The sequence below is a fragment of the Alosa sapidissima genome, chromosome 21, assembly GCF_018492685.1.
Source record: "Alosa sapidissima isolate fAloSap1 chromosome 21, fAloSap1.pri, whole genome shotgun sequence".
Lineage (NCBI taxonomy): Eukaryota > Metazoa > Chordata > Actinopteri > Clupeiformes > Clupeidae > Alosa > Alosa sapidissima.
In genome coordinates, this window is record NC_055977.1 from 5,933,102 (window position 1) to 5,958,101 (window position 25,000).

The following is a 25,000-nucleotide window of genomic DNA, read 5'->3' on the forward strand; positions in this document are numbered from 1 at the left end:
ACACACACACACACACACACACACACACCACACACCCCAGACACACATTGCTTGAATGGTCTGGTGTCCGCCGAGGGTAAGTCTCTGCTCTACACACAGAACACGGTGGCCCATATATGAGACACAGACACAGACACACACACACACACACACATAGACACGCGCACACACACTCAGGAGCGGAAGAGAGTTGGGCTCTCTCTCCAGATATCCTTTCCCTTAAGCCCTGCAGAACACAGCGAGAGTGTTTCACTCACAATAATAGATCACAGCTGTTGTGCAGTTAGGCAAGAGTCTAGCTGTTCAGATGCCATATCCTCTTATTTTGGGATTGAAACACCACATTTAAAAAAAGCCGTTGCCATGGTTTCTGACCCTGTGTGGATTCGGCCATGCTTGCTCCAGTGTCAGTTTATATCAGAAGTTAGATCTTACGAGATGAACAGAACATCTAGAGCAGTAGCAGCAAGCAGTTCACGTCTGTGCGTCCAAGTGACCTACATTGCTGTCGTTTACACCAAAGATTCTAGAACAGAGCTCTATTCTAGAATCTTTGGTTTACACTAAGCGCGCAGTGGCAACGCTGTGATCAGTGGACACACAAGCCTGTCCATGTGGTGACGCAGTGATGTAAACAGAGCCATATGGAGCAAAACATGCTTTGCATGATTTCTTTCTTAACTTGTCATTTTGACAAATGAATTCCCTTTATTTTCCAGACAGTTTTTTTTTTTCCCCCACAGGCTCCGTTGAGCAACTGCTGCTGTTACTCAGGCCCCCAAAACATGTACTCAATCTCCAGGAAAGGTTTTTGGGATATCCTCTCGACGAATTTGAACATTTGCTGTTTTTCATGGTTTATGTGGCAGAGTCAGTGTTGTCCTTAGGCCTTTGTTTCCTCGTAGTGGAGCACACTCTGACCGCTGCGGTTTTTCAGCACAGGATGTCGAGGATGTTTGGTTTAGTGGGCACTGGAGGACGTCCGCCTGGTCCTCTGAGGCAACGCCAGCCTGAGCAGAGAGAGCCAGACGGCCCAGCCAGGGAACGCAGCTCTGGGTTAGGCTCCAAACCTGTGTGTGTGTGTGTGTGTGTATTTGTGTGTGTGGATTTGGTGTATTTGTGTGTGTGTATTTGGTGTATTTGTGTGTGTGTGTGTTTGTGTGTGTGTGTGTGTGTGTGTGTGTGAGAGAGATGAGAGAGACAGATTGAGCATAGCAGTGATCGGGTTCAAACCTGGTCTGATCTCAAAGGAGGGTCTCTGTGGAATCTGAGAAATGCTGTATGTGTGTGTGTGTGTGTGTGTGTGTGTGTCTGAGAAATGCTGTTTGATGTTAAAGCTCAGCTGCTTGACAACATCCTGCCCTCCATCACAGGGTCCAGCTCAATAAGCACTCACTGTTTAAAGCTGCAGATCTCACACAGCCCTGCTGTATTCTGATTGGACCAGAAGAACCGGGAGCTGTGGATTTTTGCAAAACAAATTACAGGCTCTAGGTGGAGGTTTTTTTTTAAAAAAAACGGCTGATTTATGTTTTTCTGTTGGAGCAGTATCGGTTTCAGTAAATATAATCAAAAAAATCTTGCCAACTGTAGCTTTAACAGTAGACTTAAATTACTTGTTTTATCTGTTAATGAAATTTTAAAAAGCAGTGCACTGTTGGATCATTTCATATTTCACTTGGTAGATTAGTCTAACTGAGCAAGTGTTGACCTTGTTTGGCTGAGGAGGCTAAGTGTATTTTGAGTCCAATTAGACTTTGAGTTGTGAATTTGCCGCAAAAGTAGAAAGAAAATTTGGGCATCAGGTCGATATGTAAACAGTTCTCGGTTCACGCCGTTGAATTATAAATGAAGGGATTGCTGGGATTTATGTGGTTACGAAGTGCAAACCTCAGGATGAGCTGAGACCAGCCTCGTTCATAGGACTTTCTCCTTTTGAATCCCTTCAGTCGAAACTGGAGATGTGTCCATTTTGATCATTGCGCACTTATCAAATATTCATCGACACTATAGATTTTATTCTCAACTCTGGCGCTCATTCATCTTTCAATGTCTTCTCTCACTTCCTCATGGATTGCCTCAGTTGTTGCTGCAGGCTGCTCTTTCACACTGCAGAGCTGCAGACTGGCCTTTCACACTGCGGAGCTGTAAACTGCCCTTTCACACTGCAGAGCTGCAGACTGCCCTTTCACACTGCAGAGTGAACTGCCCTTTCACACTGCAGAGCTGCAGACTGCCCTTTCACACTGCAGAGCTGCAGACTGGCCTTTCACACTGCGGAGCTGTAGACTGCCCTTTCACACTGCAGAGCTGTGAACTGCCCTTTCACACTGCAGAGCTGCAGACTGTCCTTTCACACTGCAGAGCTGTGAACTGCCCTTTCACACTGCAGAGCTGCAGACTGGCCCTACCATACTACAGAATTAAAGGCTCTCTGTGACCCCTGGAAAAAAAGGTTCTTCTTGTCCATATAGTTTTCTTGGTCCAGTCAATCCCAGTCACTGTACACTCATAATATACTGTAATTTACCTCAGTCAAAGCAACACAGTGCTTTGACAGGTTGACAGGGTGATGTTATGAGTCCTAGTTCTTTTTTTTTCTTCCAGTGTTTCAACTGTTGCCGACCTCATTCAGGCATTCATGCACCGAAACAGACAGTAGTTGGATAGCCCTAACCCTAAGTCTAGCTCTTAACCTAACCCTCGCCCAAGCACAGAAACACAGACGGTAGCTGATAACCCTAACCCAGATTTGGCCAGCCTTATCATGCATTTAGGCCCAGAGACACAGACACTATCTGATAACCCTAACCCAGAACACAGCCAGTAGCTGATAAGCCTTACCCTAAACTAAACTGTAGATTTGGTAGGTGTATGGCATTTTCAAGTGTATGAGCTAATCCCATTTCTAATCCAGACTAGACATGGAGATTTTCATTGGATTTTCATTTAGGTTCTAGACTAAAAGCTCTTTTTGAGAACTTCTCTTTTAGTCTAGAGCTAGGCTAGTCTAGAGCCAGGCTAGTCTAGAGCCAGGCTAGTCTAGAGCTACTGTAGGCTAGTCTAGAGCCAGGCTAGTCTAGAGCCAGGCTAGTCTAGAGCTTAATCCATGCCTGGGCTAGTCTAGAGCTAGGCTAGTCTAGAGTTAGGCTAGTCTAGAGCTTAATCCATGCCTGGGCTAGTCTAGAGCTAGGCTAGTCTAGAGCCAGGCTAGTCTAGAGCTTAATCCATGCCTGGGCTAGTCTAGAGCTAGGCTAGTCTAGAGCTTAATCTACGCCTGGGCTAGTCTAGAGCCAGGCTAGTCTAGAGCTTAATCCATGCCTGGGCTAGTCTAGAGCTAGGCTAGTCTACGCCTGGGCAAGCAGCCCATCGCTTTTTGGCACTACGGTGAAATCTTTACAGCAAGGCGCTGTGACGCCCTGATGAAAGATGAATCGCAAACCAAAATGCCTCAGGGATGTTATTTTATGAACCACCATGTCTACGTGTGTTTCTCCTCCTATAATAACACACCTCTCTGTGATCTGACATGTACACAGAGCTGTTGTAATAACAGATTACTGATATCCATGGGTAGGTCTTGGCCCCATATTATGTTTCCATTAGGGGTGTATTCATACTGAACTGAACTGGTACAGGGTGTGAGGTTCAGTACACATGTGAATCAAATGTACCGAATGCAGCACAGTTACACCCCTCCACACATTTCCATATCGTAATGAATAGATGAGGACAGTGTACTTTTACACTGAAGCAGTATATCCTTTAAGATGTGCTTAGGTGTGTGTATGTATAGTGCAGTTGAAGGCCAGGGTTTGTGTGTTACTGACACAAAGTTATAGTATGATTTATTGTTTTATGTCAGTACACTTTAATAAGGACATTTATAAGTACGTTATAACTACAACATTGGGCCCTGGTGATTACCCCTTGGTGGTAATAATGTTGTGTACAGGATTGGCAGAGTTCCTCATCTGAGTAACACTTTTTAAAAGGGCTCTTGACTGATGATCTCCTTTGTGCCTCTGAGCCTCAGACTCCATGTAGTTAGATGTAGAAGCCTCAGACTCCATGTAGTTAGATGTAGAAGGCCAAACTTGTGGAAAACAATCCAGCGCCCCTGTAGGAAACTGAGCTCACCCCTACATACTTCAGCATCAAAGACTTTCCATCTTCTGCTGTGCTGTGCAGTGCGTACCCTACAATTCCATCTTTGGGAAGACGACCAAGTATGTCATTGAGAAGAGTTTGGGTTAACTCCACCAACCCCCCTACCCCCCCCCCCCCCCCTTCCCCTGAGCAGCAGTTTCAGGCCACCTTCACAGTACTACTGTACATTACCCAGCATGCGTCTCTTTTTTTCCTGCTGTGCGGCTGCCATTCTCTTTTAAGTGGCTCCAGTCGACACGTCTGGCAACGCAGACTGTCCAATTACGGAGAAATGCCAGGAGAAAGATTTGATCAGAGAAAAGGCGCTTTCGCCCCGCTGCGCAGAGGCCTGTTGACCTTCTGTTCAATTCAATCCCTCTCTCTCCCTCTGTGGCTTATAAGCAGGTTTTAGCACAATGCTAAACAACAACAGCTCCTAGCAGGGAGCAGGCCTAAAGCAAGGGTCATTGACTCTCACTGAGTTTATCAAAAAGCTTGAATTAATTTACCAGAGAGAAGGGTATGTAACAAGCAGTGCTGGCATCACCATAAACAACTTATGCCAGCCATGTTGGTGTCATGCTACGCTTCATTGCCAAGCCCTACAAAGACCAGCACAATGGCTAATTTATTAACCTGGAGTCTTTCTAGTTCTGAGTCTTTCCACTTCAAATGCTGGGGTTTATTGGGAGTTACGGTCTCTTGGAAAGGGGGGTGGGGGTGGAGGGGGTTCTCCCTCACTGTTAATGGAAAACATAGCACAAGGCTCAGCAGTAAACGCTTACCGAGAGTTAGCATCTAACTCTGACTCAATCACATTTTCCAGCAATCTGGATATTATTAGAGCTTGTTCCGCAGTAATTCCTGCATTCGTGACATGCTAGAAGGAGCTGGGAGTTTGCGCTAGGGCATCAGAGAGGGGTGCGTTTAGGGCTCCGCTGACAGGTGAAGCGCTTTGAACTTTAGCTACTCTGGGCTCGGCTATCAGCACCTGGCTCAAAAAGCGCTCACTGTAAAAACGCGAATAGTGCACTCCCCGTAACCCTGTCAAGAAACCCTGTTGCTTTGGCCCAAGTTATGTGAACATGTGGGCAGTTTCACAATCACGTCAGCACTTTGTTTCCAAAGGCTTGAAATGAAACCTTTGACTATGTCATAATTTATGTTTTTCTTCACTAAAGCATGTGTGGCTAATCTTATGCACCTACCCTTAATTGTTTTTTTTGTGAAATTATCTATATAGTGCCAAGTTAATAAACCTAGACTAAAGCAAAGGGACTGGACATTTAGCACGTGTTTTTAATCCCTGAGTTGCACCGGTGGGTTCAGTTAGCAACCTTGTGCTCACTGTCAGGCAGTGAGGCGACCATTATTCTAGCACACTCTATGACACCACACACACACACACACACACACACACATTTTAACTACTTTATTTATGTCCGCAATTCATAATAAATGTACATAAGGACATAAATGTTACAGATACAGAACATTGCTGAGGCATGATCCACCAATGTGGGTCTGATGACAATCTCAAACAGCAGATTTATGGATACACAAAACACCTTCTTCTCCATATATGGCGACTTCCAATAATGGAGGACACACACACACACACATCTACACTCAGTTGAGTTGGGTTGCATGCACCACTCTATTTAGGCTGTGCTTTATTGAGTGTTGAGGGTGGAGAATGCTCCGCTGTCATAGCTGACATCTGGCGGGTGAGATCTCCTGCGTAACCACCCTGTTTCTGTTTCTGTGTGTGTGAAGACAAACACTGAGCCTGCTGGCAAATTACTTCGTTATTCTGATGGTAAGTCGTGAAGATTTACTTTGAGTTGCAGCATCCCATGTCTGTCGCCCACTGATATTATGCACAAACACAGACAGACACACACACACACACAAACAAACAGACACACAGACACACACATACACACACACACACACACACATACACACACACATACTGTACACACACACACACACACACACACACACACACACACACACACACACACACACACACACACACACACACACACACACACATTTGTCCCTCAGGTGCATTGCATCCTCCCCACTTCTCTTGTCTCTCTTTCGTTCCTTTCTCCTCCTCCTCCTCCTCCTGTCTGGCTTCTCTGTCGGATGTGTCGGGGGGGCATCCCCAGGCTCCTCACTGACAACCGCGTGTCTTAATTCCTCCCTCTTCACCTCGCACTAAAATACAGCCGAATACTGTAATGTGCTGTAGATTCACTCAGGTTGGTATGTGGAGCAACACATTCTCCGCCTTCTCTCCTTTCAAAAATCCAAACACCGGAGGAACAGAGCAAAAGTGGAACGGGGAAAAGGGAACAAAAAGTTAGCAAAACATCTCACTATCTTTCCTTTTTCGAGTGCGTGACAGTGCTGACTTTGCAGAGAGAGATTTGTTTTTTTTTTCTATGCTCTGACGGGGGAAGTTCAGAAGCAGTTCGGAGTTTATTGAGCACCTCTGTGGGGATTCAATCTTGTCAAAACTGCCGTACGGCTTTTCAAAAAAAGATTCAGGAGACCGACTCCTAGCCCAATCAGACCTTTTTGCTGTTCCTGTGACTCACTTCTCTCCCTCTCACATCTCATCTCATCTCATCTGTCTTGACTTTCTTGGTGCACTCTCTCCACCCTTCACCTGTCTGTTCCCTGAAAATAATCTACAGTAAGATTTAGATGTCTTCTCTGAGATACGCTTCCATCCTGCTCCCTCCAAAGACAACGCTGCTAACACAGGAGACATCTGTTGTTCATGTGTGGTCTCACTAAGCTGTGGATTCTCAGTGTATAGGGCATGGACTGTATTTTACTTAAGACACATATATTCCACTCAATCACCATAATAATGATCAATCATCATGATAAAGGTGGCTCACCACAAGTTTGCATAATCCTAATAAACACAGATCATCCTAATATAGTGCTTTATCCTAATAAACACAGATCATCCTAATAAACACACATCATCCTAATAAAAGTGTGTTATCCTAATAAACACACATCATCCTAATGAAGTGTTCATCTTCCTCTTCCTCAGATGTGGGCTGCCCGACTCTGCAGGTGGAGTCCTGGAAGTTTCCACAGACCGCGAGGGACAACATCACTGGTATGAGCCCTTACACACTGCGGCTCTTGTCACACACCTGCGGTCCTAGTCACACACTGCGGTCCTTGTTGATTACGTGGGGTGTTGGTGGTGATGTGTTGACTGAGAAACTAGACTGGCAAGCGCTATAGCCAGAAAGCCGCTGTGCTCCTGACCAAGGCAATTAATGGAAAACTCCGGCAATTTTCTCACATAGATCTCTGTGTCTCGAGGTCACCGAGTACGGTCGGCATAGAAACAACATTGAGTTCTGCAGCCAACAGCTAGAGCAGCCAGGCAGCTACAGTGCTACGCTCTGGGGGCATGATTTTAAAAATGCAGGCAGCTACAGTGCTACACACTGTGGGCATGTTCCATGTTCATGATTTAAAAAATGCAGGCACTGGGTTATTTGATGCAGACTGCGCTGGGTTATGGGTTATTTGATGCAGACTGCGCTGGGTTATGGGTTATGTGATGCAGACTGTGCTGGGTTATGGGTTATGTGATGCAGTGAGTGAGATGAGTGTATTGATGAACTGATCTACAGGGTTTAATCTGGTGCGGCGCTTCGGCCTGGTGAAGAACTCCGAGGTGAAGAAGATCCGTAACCCTAGAGGACCTGTCATCCTGCGCCTGGGAAAGGTGTCTCTCACTCAGCCAACCGAGTAAGACACACACACACACACACACACACACACACACGTGCACACACGCACACACACACATACACACACACATATGCGCACACCACACACACACATACACTCTCTCTCTCTCGCACTCTTTCACTCTGTCTTTCACTCTGTCTTGCACTCTCTCTATCTGTCTGTCTGTCTGTCTCTCACTCGTTCTTCTCATCACCATTTCTCTTTCTATACATCTTTCTCTATCCCTCTCTCTTCACTTCTGTGCTGATTTCACTCTGTCTCCCTTTATTTCTCTCCTCCCTCAGTATTCTTCCTCTTTTTCTTTCTCTGTCTCTCTTTCTCTCTCTCTCTCTCTCTCTCTGTCAGTCTCTCTAAATTAAATGAATTTAAATGTAAAAAATACACTTTGTATTGCAAAAGCATTTCTAATTATACAGGTAGATAGAGGTATGTAAAAGAAAGGAAACAAAGACAGAACATCATCATACTGCAACAGCAGTGTGTGTGTGTGTGTGTGTGTGTGTGTGTGTGTGTGTGCGTATTTGTGTGTGTGTTTGTGTTTGTGTGTGTGCGTGTGTGTGTGCGTGTTTGTGTGTGTGTGTGTTTGTGTGTGTGTGTGTGTGCGTGTTTGTGTGTGTGTGTGTGTGTTTGTGTGTGTGTGTGTGTGCGTGTGTGTGTGTGTGTGCCCTCCTACTCCTGTCTGCCTCCTGTTTTTCAGAGACCTCTCCCTCAACTTTCAACTTTGCACACTGCTTTGTTTCTCATGCTGTCTGACATATGCACTTTGGCAAAATATACACACACACACACAGACATGCACACACACACACATGCACACACACACACACACACACACACATATGCTCTAGTACAGATTGTGCCAGAGAAGACAGCTTGCAGATAACGTTGGCTGTGAATGATGGGATGCTTCTGCACTGTAATGTTATCTCTGGCACATTCATTTTACTGTCATTTCCATTACTCTTAATGAATTAATTTGATAATCATTCGCCATATACACTCTGTCTCACGTCTCACACACATATACATATACACACATACACACACACACAAACTCTCCCCCTGTTCTTCACTTTCCAGTTCAGTGTTTGTGTGTGTGTGTGTCTGTGTACAGGCACATGTATGCACATGCACACTCTTCCCATGTTCTTCAGATTATCATTGTGTGTGTGTGTGCGTGTGTGTGTGTATGCGCACGTGTGTTTCGTTATCTGTGTGTCTCTGCGTGTCTGTTTCTTGGAGTAGTCCATAACAAGCTACCAGTGATTTATTTTTTCCCACTCACTGTCTGATTCATTCTCCTTATGCTTTGCCCCTCCCCCCACACACACACACATACACACACACACACACACACATGCTCTGTGCTTCGAGTCTGTGTTTGTTTTATTAGCAATACCACTGATTGCCTTGAGCTTATATGGTGAACCACTGAGAACACCATGCTAATATTTGGAGAGCAATACAAATCCCTAGCCATGCTAATGTGTGGAGAGTAGCAATACAAATCCCTAGCCATGCTAATGTGTGGAGAGTAGCAATACAAATCCCTAGCCATGCTAATGTGTGGAGAGTAGCAATACAAATCCCTAGCCATGCTAATGTGTGGAGAGCAATACAAATCCCTAGCCATGCTAATGTGTGGAGAGTAGCAATACAAATCCCTAGCCATGCTAATGTGTGGAGAGCAATACAAATCCCTAGCCATGCTAATGTGTGGAGACCAGTCCCTAATAGTGCTAGTGTGGAAAGTAGCACCAGTAACCATCATCCCCACGCTAACCCTGCATGATCACTGAGAAAGCCAATGCTAATGCTAACGTGTGGACTGTGGAGAGTAGCACCAGGCCATAGCCATGCTATTATATGTGTGGAGAGTAATACAAGTCCCTAGCCATGCTAAAGTGTGGAGACCAGTCCCCAACAGTGCTAGTGTGGAGAGAGTGGAGGGGGGAGGGGGGGGGGGGGGGTGATGCAGTCTTAAAGAGTTTGTTAGGTTTTGTATTTGTTTACTTGTGTGTGATGGCATGTCTGCACACTTGAATAGACAGACAGAGAAAAATAGAATGTGTGTGTGTTTGTCCGACTGCTTATGTAAACAGAGTGATTTCAGTGCTCTGATGTTTATCTCTTGTGAAACGTGATTGCTTGCCTGTGGGCTTGCCAAATGGGTCAGTTCTGGTGCTTTGCGGGTGTAGCAGAGATTTGCTGTCAGATTTGATTACGAGAATGTTCCTGCTTTACACACACACACACACACACACAGTTTTCCTGCTTTCCTTTACTCTTCCATCTCAGCTGTTTGTGCTCATCATTACAGCGGATAACACAGCCATTTGTTCACTCAAAGTCACACACACACACCCACACTACTTATACAAATGTTTATGAAAAGACACAGACACAGACACACATAGACGCAGACACACACACTACTTACTCATACAAACTTTTATGAAAAGACACAGACACACACATAGACCCAGACACACAGACAGACAGACACACACACACACCCACCCACACACACACAGAAGCACAGGCATACACATGAACACCCATACATCTAGACTCACACAGATACACCACTATTTGTTTGCCCTTCAGCCAAATCACAGCACTTGAATCTGAGAGAGAGAGAGGGATGGAGAGAGACAGAGATAGAGAGAGAGATGAGAGAGAGAGAGATAGTATAAGTATAAGTATTAGTATATATACTTTTTTGATCCCGTGAGGGAAATTTGGTCTCTGCATTTAACCCAATCGGTGAATTAGTGAAACACAAACAGCACACAGTGTACACACAGTGAGGTGAAGCACACACTAATACCGGCGCAGTGAGCTGCCTGCTACAACAGCGGCGCTCGGGGAGCAGTGAGGGGTTAGGTGCCTTGCTCAAGGGCACTTCAGCCGCACCTACAGTAACCCCTCACTGCTCCCCGAGCGAGAGAGAGAGAAGAGAGAAAGAGAGAGATGAGAGAGAGAGGGATAGAGAGAGAGAGGGAGAGAGAGAGAGAAAGAGAGATGAGAAACATCTGTGGCATGTTTTGACTGGCTGCTGCCAGCTTGATCAGGAGAAATGAAGGAATAGTCCCATGTTTGTTTTTGTCCTTGGATTAACACTTGATCTGAGAGACACCTCTTGCAGTCTAATCTCTTTCTTCTCTCTCTCTCTTTCTCTCTCTATCTTCTCTCTCTCTTCTCTCTCTTTCTCTCCCTCTCTCTTTCTCTCTCTCTCTCTCTCTCTCTCTCTCCCTCTCTGCTCTTCACATCTCTGCCACCCTTCAGAGGTTACAGACAGCTGTAAACAAATGTGGTGAAAAATGAGAGCGCTGGGCTTAGTGTTTCTGTTTTCTGTTATCATCCTATCGCCCTTTAATTTAGTCGCTTTTCATTTGTCGAGTGAGTGAAGCACAGACTACTGGGGTAGGCTCCTGCTTAAGGGAGGTGTGTGTGTGTGTGTGTGTGTGTGTGTGTGTGGTGTGTGTGTGTGTGTGTGTGTGTGTGTGTGTGTGTGTGTGTGGTGTGTGTGTGTGTGTGTGTGTGTGTGTGTGTGTGTGTGTGGTGTGTGTGTGTGTGTGTGTGTGTGGTGTGTGTGTGTGTGTGCGTGTGGTGTGTGTGGTGTGTGTGTGTGAGTGTGTGTGTGGTGTGTGTGTGTGTGTGTGTGTGTGTGTGCTTTTTGACTGACTGCTGTGTGTGTGTGTGAGTGCTTTTTGACTGACTGCTGTGTGTGTGTGTGTGTGTGCTTTTTGACTGACTGCTGTGTGTGTGTGTGTGTGTGTGTGTGTGTGTGTGTGTGTGTGCTTTTTGACTGACTGCTGTGTGTGTGTGTGTGTGTGTGTGTGTGTGTGTGTGTGTGCTTTTTGACTGACTGCTGTGTGTGTGTGTGTGTGTGTGTGTGTGTGTGTGTGTGCTTTTTGACTGACTGCTGTGTGTGTGTGTGTGTGTGTGTGTGCTTTTTGACTGACTGCTGTGTGTGTGTGTGTGTGTGTGTGTGTGTGTGTGTGTGTGTGTGTGTGTGTGTGTGCTTTTTGACTGACTGCTGTGTGTGTGTGTGTGTGTGTGTGTGTGTGTGTGCTTTTTGACTGACTGCTGTGTGTGTGTGTGTGTGTGTGTGTGTGCTTTTTGACTGACTGCTGTGTGTGTGTGTGTGTGTGTGCTTTTTGACTGACTGCTGTGTGTGTGTGTGTGTGTGTGCTTTTTGACTGACTGCTGTGTGTGTGTGTGTGTGTGTGTGTGTGTGTGTGTGTGTGTGTGTGTGCTTTTTGACTGACTGCTGTGTGTGTGTGTGTATGCTCACAATTTCCACTGAAAATGCTTAAGGGGTACTGCATGCCTTTTGACTACTGTGTGTGTGTGTGTGGGCGTGTGTACATGTGTGTGCAGGGGCTGTCACTGAAAAGCCCTCAAGGAGCATTTATAGATGTTTAAACGAAAGACTTCCTCTAGCGTCAGTATGGCATCAAGCCAACTCAACTCCACTCAGAAACACACACACACACACATTAGACTCTACAGTATATATAAGAGACACACAAGGCCATTAGACTGTACAGTATAAGAGACACACAAGGCCATGAGGAGACTTCATATTACAGTAAGTACTGTGTTTGTGCTTGGTACTGACATTAATGCTCCATACTTGTAGTTGGGCCTCGATGCTCTATACTGTACAATATACTGCATGTATAATATACCTTTAGTACATGCAGTGGTTAGTGGGATTTGGCAGGTGGGGGAACCCTAAAATCCAATGTCGGTGCAAGGGGGAAAAATGACTCACCGTTGAACAACATATTGAGTATCGTGGTGTAGCAATACTTTTTGGACAAGAATTGCTAGCTTCTTGGTCACCTCGGTACACGCGGAAAATTAACTCACCATTTAATTTAACAATATCATCACGCTATATCGTTGGTATGAAAGAATATATTTATTATCAATTTATCTGAGGTGGCGGAACTGCGTACCTCCCACCCCCACACACTTTAACCCCTGAGTACATGATAATGACAGATGTGTCGCGGGTACTTTAGTAGTAAATAATATCAGTACAGATGACCTCAGATAACCTCTTCAGCAGTTCTAGGCCTGAGGATGAAAGGGGAGCAGAGGTCAAGGGGCATCTAGCATCAAAAACGTATACATCAGACTTTTGGTTGGTATGGTAATAGGACCTCTGAATGGTTGCCTTTAGGGGTAGGTAGGAAGCATTCATGTTTTCAAAAATTGAATCTGAAGGCCTCACAGCCAAAACATTATTCAATAGATGATACACTTGCTCCAATAGATTAGACATTTGGAGCTAGAGTGTGTGTGTGTGTGTGTGTAGGGGGGGGGGGGTATGGTAATGGTATTGTAATGGTGTGTGTGTGTGTGGCATCTTCTTACTTGTAGGCATTCATGTTTTTATCAGCTTTGCACTAGCCTGGCTCCGCCTGTCTACGTACTTCCACTCAATTACATTTCCCTACAGTACTCCGAAGTCAGAGAGTGTGGTATCCAGGCTAGCTTTGCACAGGCTAATTTGGATAATTATTTGTGCTGTTGGGTTGGGTCTTCCCACCACAGCCAAACCTCTCAACACCAACCCTCTCAACAACAAACTTCTCAACACCAAACCTCTCAACACCAACCCTATTAACACCAACCCTCCCTCTCAACACCAACCCTCTCAACACCAAACCTCTCAACACCAATCCTCTCAACACCAACCTCTCAACACCAACCTCTCAATACCAACCCTCTCAACCTCTCAAGCAAGCCATGTTATCTGGCAATGGACACATTATAACACATCAGGATGTGCTACATTTATATTACTATGCTGCTTACGACGTAAAAGCTACTAAGTTTTCAGATCTAAACAAGTTTTAACATGCTGTATCTATTGCATTGACATAGGTTCCCTGGTTCCCCTTGGGGATCAATAAAGTATCTATCTATCTATATATCTAGGTTCTGATGGGGTGAGGCCTCGTGTATTGTTGACTTACGTAAGTTGGGTGTTATGTCTGAATGGCACGCTCTTCTTGAGAGACTGTCAGGACAAGATTGGCCACTTTAGCTGCATCTCATGCTCAGCGGCACATCTCAGCGGCTCAGAGTGTCTTGTTTAAGTAAACACAGACACACACTAGGGCTGGGCGATATGGCTGAAAACTGTATCACGAAAGTATTTCATATCAGTCGATATCGATAATTATTGGGTTTTTTTTTAATCCATTTCAGATAAGGACCAGAAGGGAAAAAAAGTTCAATTTAAACACTTTTATTTGAAACTTAACCTTCCTCTGATTTTATTCACCTCAGTTATCAATCAAAGCAAACAGGGAAAAGAAATAGCAACACAATCATGAAAAACACTCAAATAAATAAATGTGCACATAACCCAGTAAACAAAATAAAGTCCTGGCGACGTCCCCTAAAGGTCCCCTGGCGAACGTCACCTCCTTGACATTGTGTAGGGTTCCCTTTACGTCCCGCGGACCTCTGTTCGGGAGGTCTAAAAGACGTCCACGAGACTTTGAGAGGACGTCCTGTAATGGTCACCGCAACGTTATGCGCGCGACGTTTATATTTCCGCAATGGTAAAAAAAAATAAACACGAAGCGCGATTTGGTATGGTATTACATCCTGTAAGTCTCAGCGTTGCTAGGAGAGAGGTAGACGGAACATGAACACGCATTAATGACTTGTTCTACAACTGCACAATCAACTTCACTCACCTCATATTTTCACCTTGGGACAGGCCCGTTCTTGAATCTTGGAAAATACTTTTCCATTTGCATCGGGATTGAGATGATTAACTTAGCAGTCAATTTGAATCCAACAGTTTTGAACAAATTCGTGCAGCATGCTAATGATGCTAACCGGATTTAATAGCAATTTAGCCAGTTGTCTTGCACGATTGTGAATGTTTGGATTACATGTGCATGCTGAGGAGGGATGCGCCTGTTGAGAAGGGAGAGAGAGAGAGAGAGAGAGAGAGAGAGAGTGCACGGGGCAGGGACTCATTGAGAGTCTGTGTTGAGGTTGGTAGGCCTACTTCTATCGCCTACTCTGGCAGTTGCACATACAATGCAAGATATATTTAGCCTATTTTTTTATGGCAACGTAAGGGAGGTGTGCGTTGCTTTTAATTATCGAATGTTCTATCAAACATATTTTTTATTGAGATCGATTACATGTCTATTGCGATACATATCGCTATCGTTTTATCGCCCAGCCCTAACACACACCCACAAAGACTTTCTCGAACACACACACACACACAGGCAGTGTTGTCATGTAACGGAGTACAAATACTTTGTTACTGTACTTAAGTAGAAATTTCACGTTTCTGTACTTTACTTCGCTATTTAAATTTATGTCAACTTCCACTTTTACTCCACTACATTTCCTAGATAAAATGTATACTTTTACTCCGTTATATTTTCACTAAGCATCTTCGTTACTCGTTACTAAAACATAAAATTAGAAAAAATGTGTGCGACTGCAATAAGGGAGGTTTGGCGAATCACTGCTCCTAGATTGCATTACGCACGCTCTGCACGCTGCGCGCTCTATTTCAGCTCTTGTTGGTTGCTAAAGGAGGAGGACACACAACTGAAACCGCCATGGAAGCACGAGCACCTACTGGAGGACCTCCCGTTATCATAGACGACCACCCCGACGATAGTGGTGAACTAGGTGAACAGGGTAGTGGTGAATATAACGTCATACACCCGTGGCCGTATTTGCAAGAAATGTTTCTGTACACCGGCTACCTGCTCTAGCAGCCTGTGGAAGGCTATTTATCCATAGCATCGCAGGAGTTGTCTTCAGTCCAAGAAGAGTAAGACTGAATCAGGCCCGGGGTGGGTAATCGGGAGAATTCCCGGTGGGCCGCTTCACTTTTGGGCCGGTCGAGGAAACAAATATTGACATTTGTCACGTTAGTCTATCTTTTCTTAAAGTAGGACACGTTCTGCATTCTGTGCATGACACCAATGCAATTCCTCTGCATGGGTTGTAGCCTACGTGAGGGAGTTCTCCCCTCCCAAAAAGAGTTGGTTGGGTCCATATAGCCCGTCTTTTCCAAAAAGTTTTCTCAGATACGGATAGCCAAGCCGGCCCTACAGTAGACACAAGCGTCAGGAAGGATGGAGGGTAGAAAGAGGCCAGGAGAGACTGAGCAGCAGATCAACCAGTCGACCACTGAAAATGATGAGCCCGAAATTAGTGATGAGGAGGCCATGACTACAGGGACAAGTAGAGAGGATAAATTAAAGTTATTTAATGTAAGAAAGAGCAATTACCCTACATGATAAACCTATATGCCTTGTTTGCTCAGAAGAGGGTGTAGTAAAGGAGTAGGCTAAATCACCAAACAACAATATAGCCTACCCATGCAAAAAACATGTAGCCTAAACATTAGTTCAATATGCCTCTTTGTGGAAGCATGGGATAGGCTACATTTCAAAGGCTTTCTTTCTTTCTTTCTGTTTTGGTAACTTGTGGAATATTTTTTGTTAACTTCTCAGTTGAAGTGAATTATTATATAACCTTTACACATTTGTTGAACCATGGTACTAATAAAAACTACAGGATAGCAAGAGCTTAAATGTTGCTTAATTTATCCAATTTCCACCACTATGGTCGGTCTTGGGCCTGAAACTCCCGGGCACTGGGGAGTAAGCCCTAGAAATGCTCATGCCACATGACCAAAATGTTCTTCCTTCAAGCAGGTCATTTTTTTTGTGAAAGAAATAAGTTATTTATTTTTCATATCAGAGAATTGTGCCTATAAAGTCCTAGAAAAGAATGTCATTTGATTTGATGAGTGAGATTAAGAAGATATGGGAACCCTGAATATGCTTTATGCTTTACTATAAGAAAGCCAAAATAAAGTTTACAATAAAAGTTCAAAATAAAACCGCTTGCTTTTTACTTTTACTTCAAATACTTAAGTACATTAAATATCAGAAAATTACTTTTGATACTTAAGTACAGTATATATCAGATACTTTAAGACTTTTACTTAAGTAATATTCTAAAAGGCAACTTTCACTTCTACCAAAGTCTTTTTCTAGTACGATTCTTGTACTTTTACTCAAGTATTGCTTTCTAGTACTTTATACAACACTGCACACAGGATCTTGAGGAGATCCTTGCCCCTGGGAAGTGCCTTAGCTGTCAACATAAGGGCTTCTACATACTCGACGCACTCGACCGGTAGCGCGACAACGTGACGTCAATTTAACGTAGATATTGCTGGCGCGCCAGGATTGAAGGCAGGTAGCGCACCACTCATTTTTTTTCAGACGAGCGCTGTCACTCCCCGATGTGAGTTGCGCATGCGTCACTTTGCGACTACCAGTGCTGTTAGCCACAGAATAATGACATTAGCCTACACAGCAGTAATGTATTATTTAGCGTAAGGCATCACATTTTCATGGCATGATCTCTAATGTCAGTTCTAGATTAGAGGCTGAAGTAGCCTGCTAGCGAGAGACTTCTGTAATATCAATAAAAATTGACCTATAACGAAGTTTGTTCACTGCTGGCAAATAAGTAAGCAATCAAGCACAACAAAGGCTGTCAATTGAATGGCGTTTGCTAACGTTAACAATCAAACAATCTTTTAGATAGCTAAAATGTTTTTGAAACAGAAAAGTTAATTATTTTATGGATTTCAGTCGGATCCCTTGGCGTTATGCCGTAAAACCTATCAATCTGAGCATGCGTGACTCACATCGGGTAGCGACTCACATCGGGGAGTGACAGCGCGACAAGGCGGAAACAGGAAGATGGACTAGTTCGAGGGCAAGCGAGAGTTGCAATGTTTTGTTACAGTCGTGAATTTTTAATAGTTTGCTGGATAAGTTAACAAAGTTACCAGTGAGAGTTGCAACACATGGAATTAAGAGGAAAGAATAGAAACGATTTATTTTCAAACAAAGGATATCTATTAAGGCCTGAACAAAATCTCTTTCCACTTCAGGAAATTACACAAACTCAGCCAGCTGCTAGCTAGCTAGCCAGCTAATTAAACTGTTTAAATTATTAAAATTTCCCTCGGGATGACTAAAGTATCTATCTATATATCTATCTATATATCCATCTATCTACCTGTGCACACACCTTGGAAACTAGATGATAATGATGATGGTAATTGTGAATAGTAGCAACCAATGTCTGAAGTACCATCACAGAGGCTAGCCAGGTAGCTACAGAGCCCGTTTACGGAGAGCCGGATCACTCCCTATTAACTCCATTGTACCTGCAATCTGCTTCAGTTCCGCTAGGGGCGATCACAAATAAGTGCAAAAACAATGGGGGACTATGGAGCTAAACGGCTAAATGTGTCTCTTTCACATGGTTGTCGTTGGAAAATCGAAGATTGGATTGTGGTTTCTGCAAGATCCATATGGATTATAGGTCAAAAGTTGAATGAACGAGTACTTACGTCCTTTCAATTTCTTACAGGTTGGGTCGTTGTTGCCCACAACTCACTAGCGTTCTGCTAATGAATGACGTCATTGACACATTTGAAAGGCTTTTTAGAACAAATAAGTGACTCAAAAAATATAATACCCAGCTGTGTGTATTTTCTCTGCCCCCTCTTTTGCATGCAACATTCAAATTTCTGGCCAAAAAAATATATCCAGAGAAAAGTGGATTTGAGGGGTACAGCTCCATAGACCTCCATTAATTCTGCACTTATTCGTGAGCACATTCGAGAACGACATGTGGAACCAGAAAAGGAACTGCAACCAGTTCAGAAACAGGAAGTTTCCCGAGAGTGGCGGTTCTCCCCTTATTAGACATTCTCTGGTAGCTACTAGTGTTTCTTACTACAGCTTCTTCTGCTGTGTAACGTAGTTAGCGTTAGTCTTTTCACAACAGCGACACCTCTGTTCAGGAGAATATTGCAACTAGTGTCGCGACCACCACGCGCGAATATAAAAAACATCGCGCTACTGGTCGGGTGCGTCGAATATGTGGGACGTTTAAAGTGTGTCATGTCTGCGAGTGAGTGTGTGTGTGTGTGTGTGTGTGTGTGTGTGTGCGTGTGTGTGTGTCTGTGTCTGTGTGTGTGTGGGTGCGTGTGTCTGTGTCTGTGTGTGTGTGTGTGCGTGCGTGTGTGCGTGTGTGTGTGCATGGTTTGATTTAGGTGTCTGTGGCAGGAGAGGGTGATGAGTGTACTCCGCTGTTCTCTCTGAGAAAGCTGAAGATATATACATGTCCTCTTTCCATCACACACTGCCCCTCCTTTCCTCCCTCTCTTTCTCTCCCTCCTTCCTCCCTCTCTTTCTCTCCCTCCTTCCCTCTTTCCCTTTCTGCAGTTCTTTCTCCCTTCTCCACCCCTTCTTTCTGCCTGTTTTTCTTCCTCTGTCACAAACTCACCCTCCCTCTCCCTCCGTCACACTCCATCCCTCACCCTCACTCTCTCTTTCCATCTCTCTGTCTATCCTTCTCTCTATCCATCTCTCTTTATCATCAACCTATATCTCTATATCCATCTTTCTTTCCTTCTCTCTCTCTCTCTCTCTCTCTCTCTTTCCCTCTCTTTCTCTCTCTCTCTCTCTCTCTCTCTTTCCCTCTCTTTCCCTCTCTTTCTCTCTCTCTCTCCCCAGCTGTTGGGTTTTTCCGTGCATTCTTCCTCTGTTCCATGCTGTGATAAATCACTGTCACTCCAACTCTAAAACAAACTACTTCATGCTTCTGGGCTACTGTTTGTTTGTGTGTGTGTGTGTGTGTGTGCCATGATCATGTGAGTGATTGAGTGAGTGAGTGAGTGAGTTTTGTGTGCCATGATCATGTGCACGAGTGAGTGAGTTTTGTGTGTGTGTGTGAGTGAGTGAGTTTTTGTGTGCCATGATTGTGTGCACGTACAGTATATGTGTGCTTTTGAGTATGTATTTTGTTTGTATTGATATTTAGTTGTAGGTGTGGGTGTATGTGTGTTTCTTAGTGTTTGTGTGTATGATAGAGAGGGAGAGTGTGTTTAAGTGTGTGTTTGCATGTGATTGTCTGTGCTTGCATCTGTAATTTCTTTTGCCCTTGACCCAGAAGGTAGTAATGTGAATATAAGCATTCGCTGGAATACAGATTAACCTGCAGTGTGTGTGTGTGTGTGTGTTTGTGTGTGTGTGTGTGTGTGTCTATTTACCCTGCTGTCTGAGAAGTCCTACTCTGGGACACTGCAGAAATCAGTGTCAGGAGGTTATTCTCAGATGACAGTATATGCCCATATCAATACCGTATATTAATGATGTTTATTTTAATACATTCTTACTGTCGCTCTAGGGCAGGCTACCACAGGTCAATTGCATATGGAATGAGATATCTCTCTCTCTCTCTCTCTTTCTCTCTCCCTCTCTGTCACTCTCTCTTTTACCTTATCTTTCCTATTTCTCTTTCAATTTCACCCTCTCTTTCTCACCCACTCTCCCTTGTCATCTTTCTTTCTTTTCAATATTTTCTATCTCTCTTTTTCTTTCTCTTAAAGGTGTAGGTTTTTGAACGTTCTAAGTTCCGCAACAATTGAAGGTTCTAAAATTCTATGTTGAATTCAATGAACCCAGATATTCTTTAGAACGTTCATTTCTCAACATTCCATCACTGGTGTGACGGTACTCCTTTAAGGGTTAATCCCATCCTCCCTCCCCTTCCTCTGCCATCTCACAGTCCCTTCTGCCTGTTTCGCTGTGATGTGAGGAAGTCGTGTAGTATAAGCTCTGGGCTTGATTTGGATCTTCGATGTTGCATTAGTATTATTGGTGGAAATGGGTGTAAGATAATAATTAAATGACCTCCCTCCTTCTCTCTCTCTCTCTCAATTCAATTCAATTCAATTCAATGAGCTTTATTGGCATGGCTGTGCATTGTACAATGTTGCCAAAGCATTAACATTCAAAATAAAGCATTAACAGTCAAATACATGTAGTAATAATGTTAATAATAGTAATAACATATATGTTTTCAATAATAGTAATTATTCTCTCTCTCTCTCTCTCTCTCTCTTTCTTTCTCTCTGCCCCCCCTCTGTTCTGCAGGCTGGTACTTCCTCATGGCCTTCCTGAGGAGTTCACTCTGGTCATCACCCTCCTGTTGAAGAGGAAGGCGCTGAAGGAGAATATCTACCTGTTCCAGATCACCGATGAACAAGGATACCCCCAGGTGCTCACGCCCTCTCCACACCTCGTCCAGTTACACCACGAAATCAAGACAATACACGTATCCAATATGTTCATCATTATACTAACAGAGTAGAGTAGCATATCTTTACATTAAGACTGTGTTTGCATTTGTTTTTAAAATCCGTCGTGGGTGATCAGGTCACAAGTAGTGTTGTCACGATACCAAAATTATGACTTTGATACGATACCTGCCATAAATATCACGATGCTCAATACTGAAACGATACTACTACGGCGAAATCCTAAGATATCTGAAAAAGAAAGGACTCATACCTCCTCCAAGTGTATTGAGTCATTTGTGTTGAATTCGGTGCACTTTTGTAGTGTGCAGATCAATTCCGGGTTCTAAACTTCCTACATAATTATTATTTTTTATAGTCAGTAAAATAGTAGGCCTACTTTGTGTGATTAAGTCCTTTATTGATTGTTATAGTTCATTTACATTGTGTTGTGTTTTGGCAATAAAGTAGCTTTAAATAGCCAAACTAGGCTAGATCAAAGTTTTGAAATTACTGCATGCTGTACTACTGCACTGAATGCTATGCAGAGGGGCCTAATCTTTAGGCCATCTGATGTACAGTATAGCCTAGGCTACCCTAGGCCTTCCCGTGTTCATGGGATTTCTTTGACAGTGCGCCCAGTGTACAAGTACGACGTTACCACCACTCAGGTCTTCGTCAGATAGGCCTACACCATTACCTGTTGCAATATATCTGTGCGCATTCCTACATGACTTCTATTTCTTTGATAACATGATTTGCTACCACGTAACAATAAGCCACTATTATTATTAGGACTCAACACGCTTTGGTGGTATTATATGCTGTGGGCTTTAATTAGCGCATTTCGGGTAGCCTATCCTACATCTGGGCAATAATTATTGAACAAATTGCAGTCTACATGCCATGACAAATATTACCAGTAGTAGGCCTACTGACCGAACATGAAATAGATTATTTACAAGTTATGGTAATGTTATTCTAGCGTGAACATTGCGCTTTCATCACGTTAGCACCCTATGATTACAGCTCGTTATGTCTTGTCAAAATGATTACAGCTCGTTATGTCTCGTCAAAATTAATTGATGAAGGAAGGTTCGCTTTATCCCAGAAAACCATACTCGTTTCACTTAGGCTAGACTAAAACAGAAGAGAAGAACTTGGCACTAACCATGTAGTCGTGTTTTCTATAGCATATTCGTTAACCTGTCGTTCTTTGAACTCTTTAAAAATGTTGGGATATGTCTTGGTGTTTAGCCAAGTTCCATGCGTAGCCTACTGCTTTTAAATGACTTTGAAACATATTTTACGAACGGGCCTCTGTGTACCTGATGGCTTGCCTTCAATATTCGCGATGTATCTGAAATAGTTCCAGATTTCACCTTTTGTTTTATCCACAAGGCCGAGGACTGTCGGCAAAGAATTATGTTGACGTTGCCTGCGCACTCACTCACTCAGAGCTGCCTGCTGGACATGCCCATTTGCCTAGATGCGTGCAAGGAGCAGTGAGAGCAGCAGTTCACACAGACACAGAACGTTATTATTTTAATTAAGTATCGATTCTAAAAACATCGGAAATCGTATCGTTTTTTGCGTGAAGGCATCATGATACCTTTTTAGTATCGATACACCGTGCAACACTAGTCACAAGTGGTCAGTTCTAAATAACAGTTTCTCAAACCACTGGCTCAGGAGGTCAGTATAAATAAGTATAAGTATATATACTCTTTTGATCCCGTGAGGGAAATTTGGTCTCTGTATTTATCCCATTCCGTGAATTGTGAAACATACACAGCACACAGTGAACACACAGTGAGGTGAAGCACACACTAATCCCGATGCAGTGAGCTGCCTGCTACAGCGGCTCTCGGGGAGCAGTGAGGGGTTAGGTGCCTTGCTCAAGGGCACTTCATCCGTGGATGTGGGGCATGGGAGAGCAGTGCTCAACCACTTCCCCCACCCACATTTTTCCTACTGGTCGGGGATCAAACCGGCAACCCTTCAGTTACAAGCCCAAAGCCCTAACCAGTAGCTGTCCCTAAAGGGACACGCATATCTTTTGCATTGTAAATGATAATGCGTTTGATGCATCTCTTATAACGAATGTGACATTGGTGCTAATGGAATCGAAGCAGAAGTGGTCAAATGTGTTTGTTCACCTTGGACACATGTTTGAATGGTGATGTGTCCTGGCTGACCACTTGTAATCAGATCGCCCAAAACATATTCTAAAATTCTAGTGCGACAGAATATAATAGAATAGAAGTGAGCGAATAGAATAGAAGTAATCATGGATTACTGTATGGTACTGCGGTAAATCATACATTTTCAGTTGGAAGTCTGCATTTCAAGTGAGAGAAAAAAAAAACTTGTTGGTTTAGCAAATATCCATCAACATATTTAGTGTTGCAATGTGATCCTAATGTAATCTCTGTTAGAGTAAAATGTTGAATTTTAATTGGTTTGTAATTCTGCTCAGTAATCAGACTAATATTGGCTTATGTCAAGCCCTGCCGTTGGGATCTCTCCCATCCCTGCGCTGCACTCACTCAAAGAGCTTTGTTGTGCTTTGCAGCTTCCATTCCACAACATGCCCTCCTCCAATGACTTATCTGCTGAATTAATTACTTTTAATTAGATATTAATATTTGGATTTGTGGAGATGTGTATGTGCTGCCACACAGACTATATTTGGCTCCAGCAGTCGCAGAGTTGTTTACTCCTTGTCAGGCAGAGTCAGTTTGAAATGATTGCCGTCTCCACACACACACACACACACAAACACACACAGACAAACAAACACACACACACGCACGCACGCACGCACACACACACACACACACAGACACACACACACACACAGACACACACACACACACACACACACACACACACTCACACACACACATCCCGTCCTAGTTACTGATTAAGTGATGACATGGTATTATCCACAAACTCCCAACCCTCACTGGTCTGCTCCATCGCTGTGTGTTTGTATGAGTGTGTTTATGTGTGCGTGCGTTATTTGTCTCTTTCGACTTGGGGGAAGCTGTCTGTGGGATACCCATTTTGCCTGCTTTCTCTTGTCCCTTATCATGTCTAACTTCCTGTTTTGCATGGTCTCTCTCGTCCCTTATCATGTCTAACTTCCTGTTTTGGTGGTCTCTCTCGTCCCTTATCATGTCTAACTTCCTGTTTTACGTGGTATCTCTCGTCCCTTATCATGTCTAACTTCCTGTTTTGCGTGGTCTCTCTCTTCCCTTATCATGTCTAACTTCCTGTTTTGCGTGGTCTCTCTCGTCCCTTATCATGTCTAACTTCCTGTTTTGCGTGGTCTCTCTCGTCCCTTATCATGTCTAACTTCCTGTTTTGCGTGGTCTCTCTCATCTCTTATCATGTCTAACTTCCTGTTTTGTGTGGTCTCTCTCGTCCCTCTCTCTGTCCAGTTCTCGCTAGACCTGAGTGGCCCGGAGGGCACCCTGACTCTGCGTGCGCGCGGCACGGCCGCCGAGAGGCCGCCAGCGGAGTGTGTGTTCAGCGGCGAGGGCATCGAGTCCCTGCTGGACCTGCGCTGGCACAAGCTGGCCCTGAGCGTCCAGAGAGACGCCGCTGCCCTGCATGTGGACTGCGGCTCCATCGTGACCAAACCCCTGGAGCCCCGTGGGCCTCTCCCCACCAACGGCAGCACCCTGCTGGCCATCAAGGCGGACGACGCAGCCCCTGTGGAGGTGAGTGGTCTGGACGCAGGGGAGGGGATGGGCAGGTGTTGTCATCCCTTGATTGTTGTATAGTTGGGGCTGACAAAGTGATTATGCTCACTTTAACATAATTAAACACAATATCACATAATGATGAGATACAGACAGA

At 44.1% G+C, this 25,000-nt stretch overlaps 1 protein-coding gene across 5 annotated transcripts in view; it reads left to right on the top strand.

Annotated features, from left to right (window-relative positions):
- col16a1 (collagen, type XVI, alpha 1) overlaps nt 1–25,000 on the top strand; it is a 125,799-nt gene that overhangs the window by 6,064 nt on the left and 94,735 nt on the right. For all 5 annotated transcript variants that reach the window (XM_042077547.1, XM_042077550.1, XM_042077549.1 and 2 more), the window contains exons 3-6: nt 7,229–7,297; nt 7,827–7,944; nt 20,991–21,114; nt 24,580–24,861. In XM_042077547.1, coding sequence (XP_041933481.1) covers nt 7,229–7,297; nt 7,827–7,944; nt 20,991–21,114; nt 24,580–24,861 — 593 coding nt within the window. The remainder of the gene's footprint in view (nt 1–7,228; nt 7,298–7,826; nt 7,945–20,990; nt 21,115–24,579; nt 24,862–25,000) is intronic.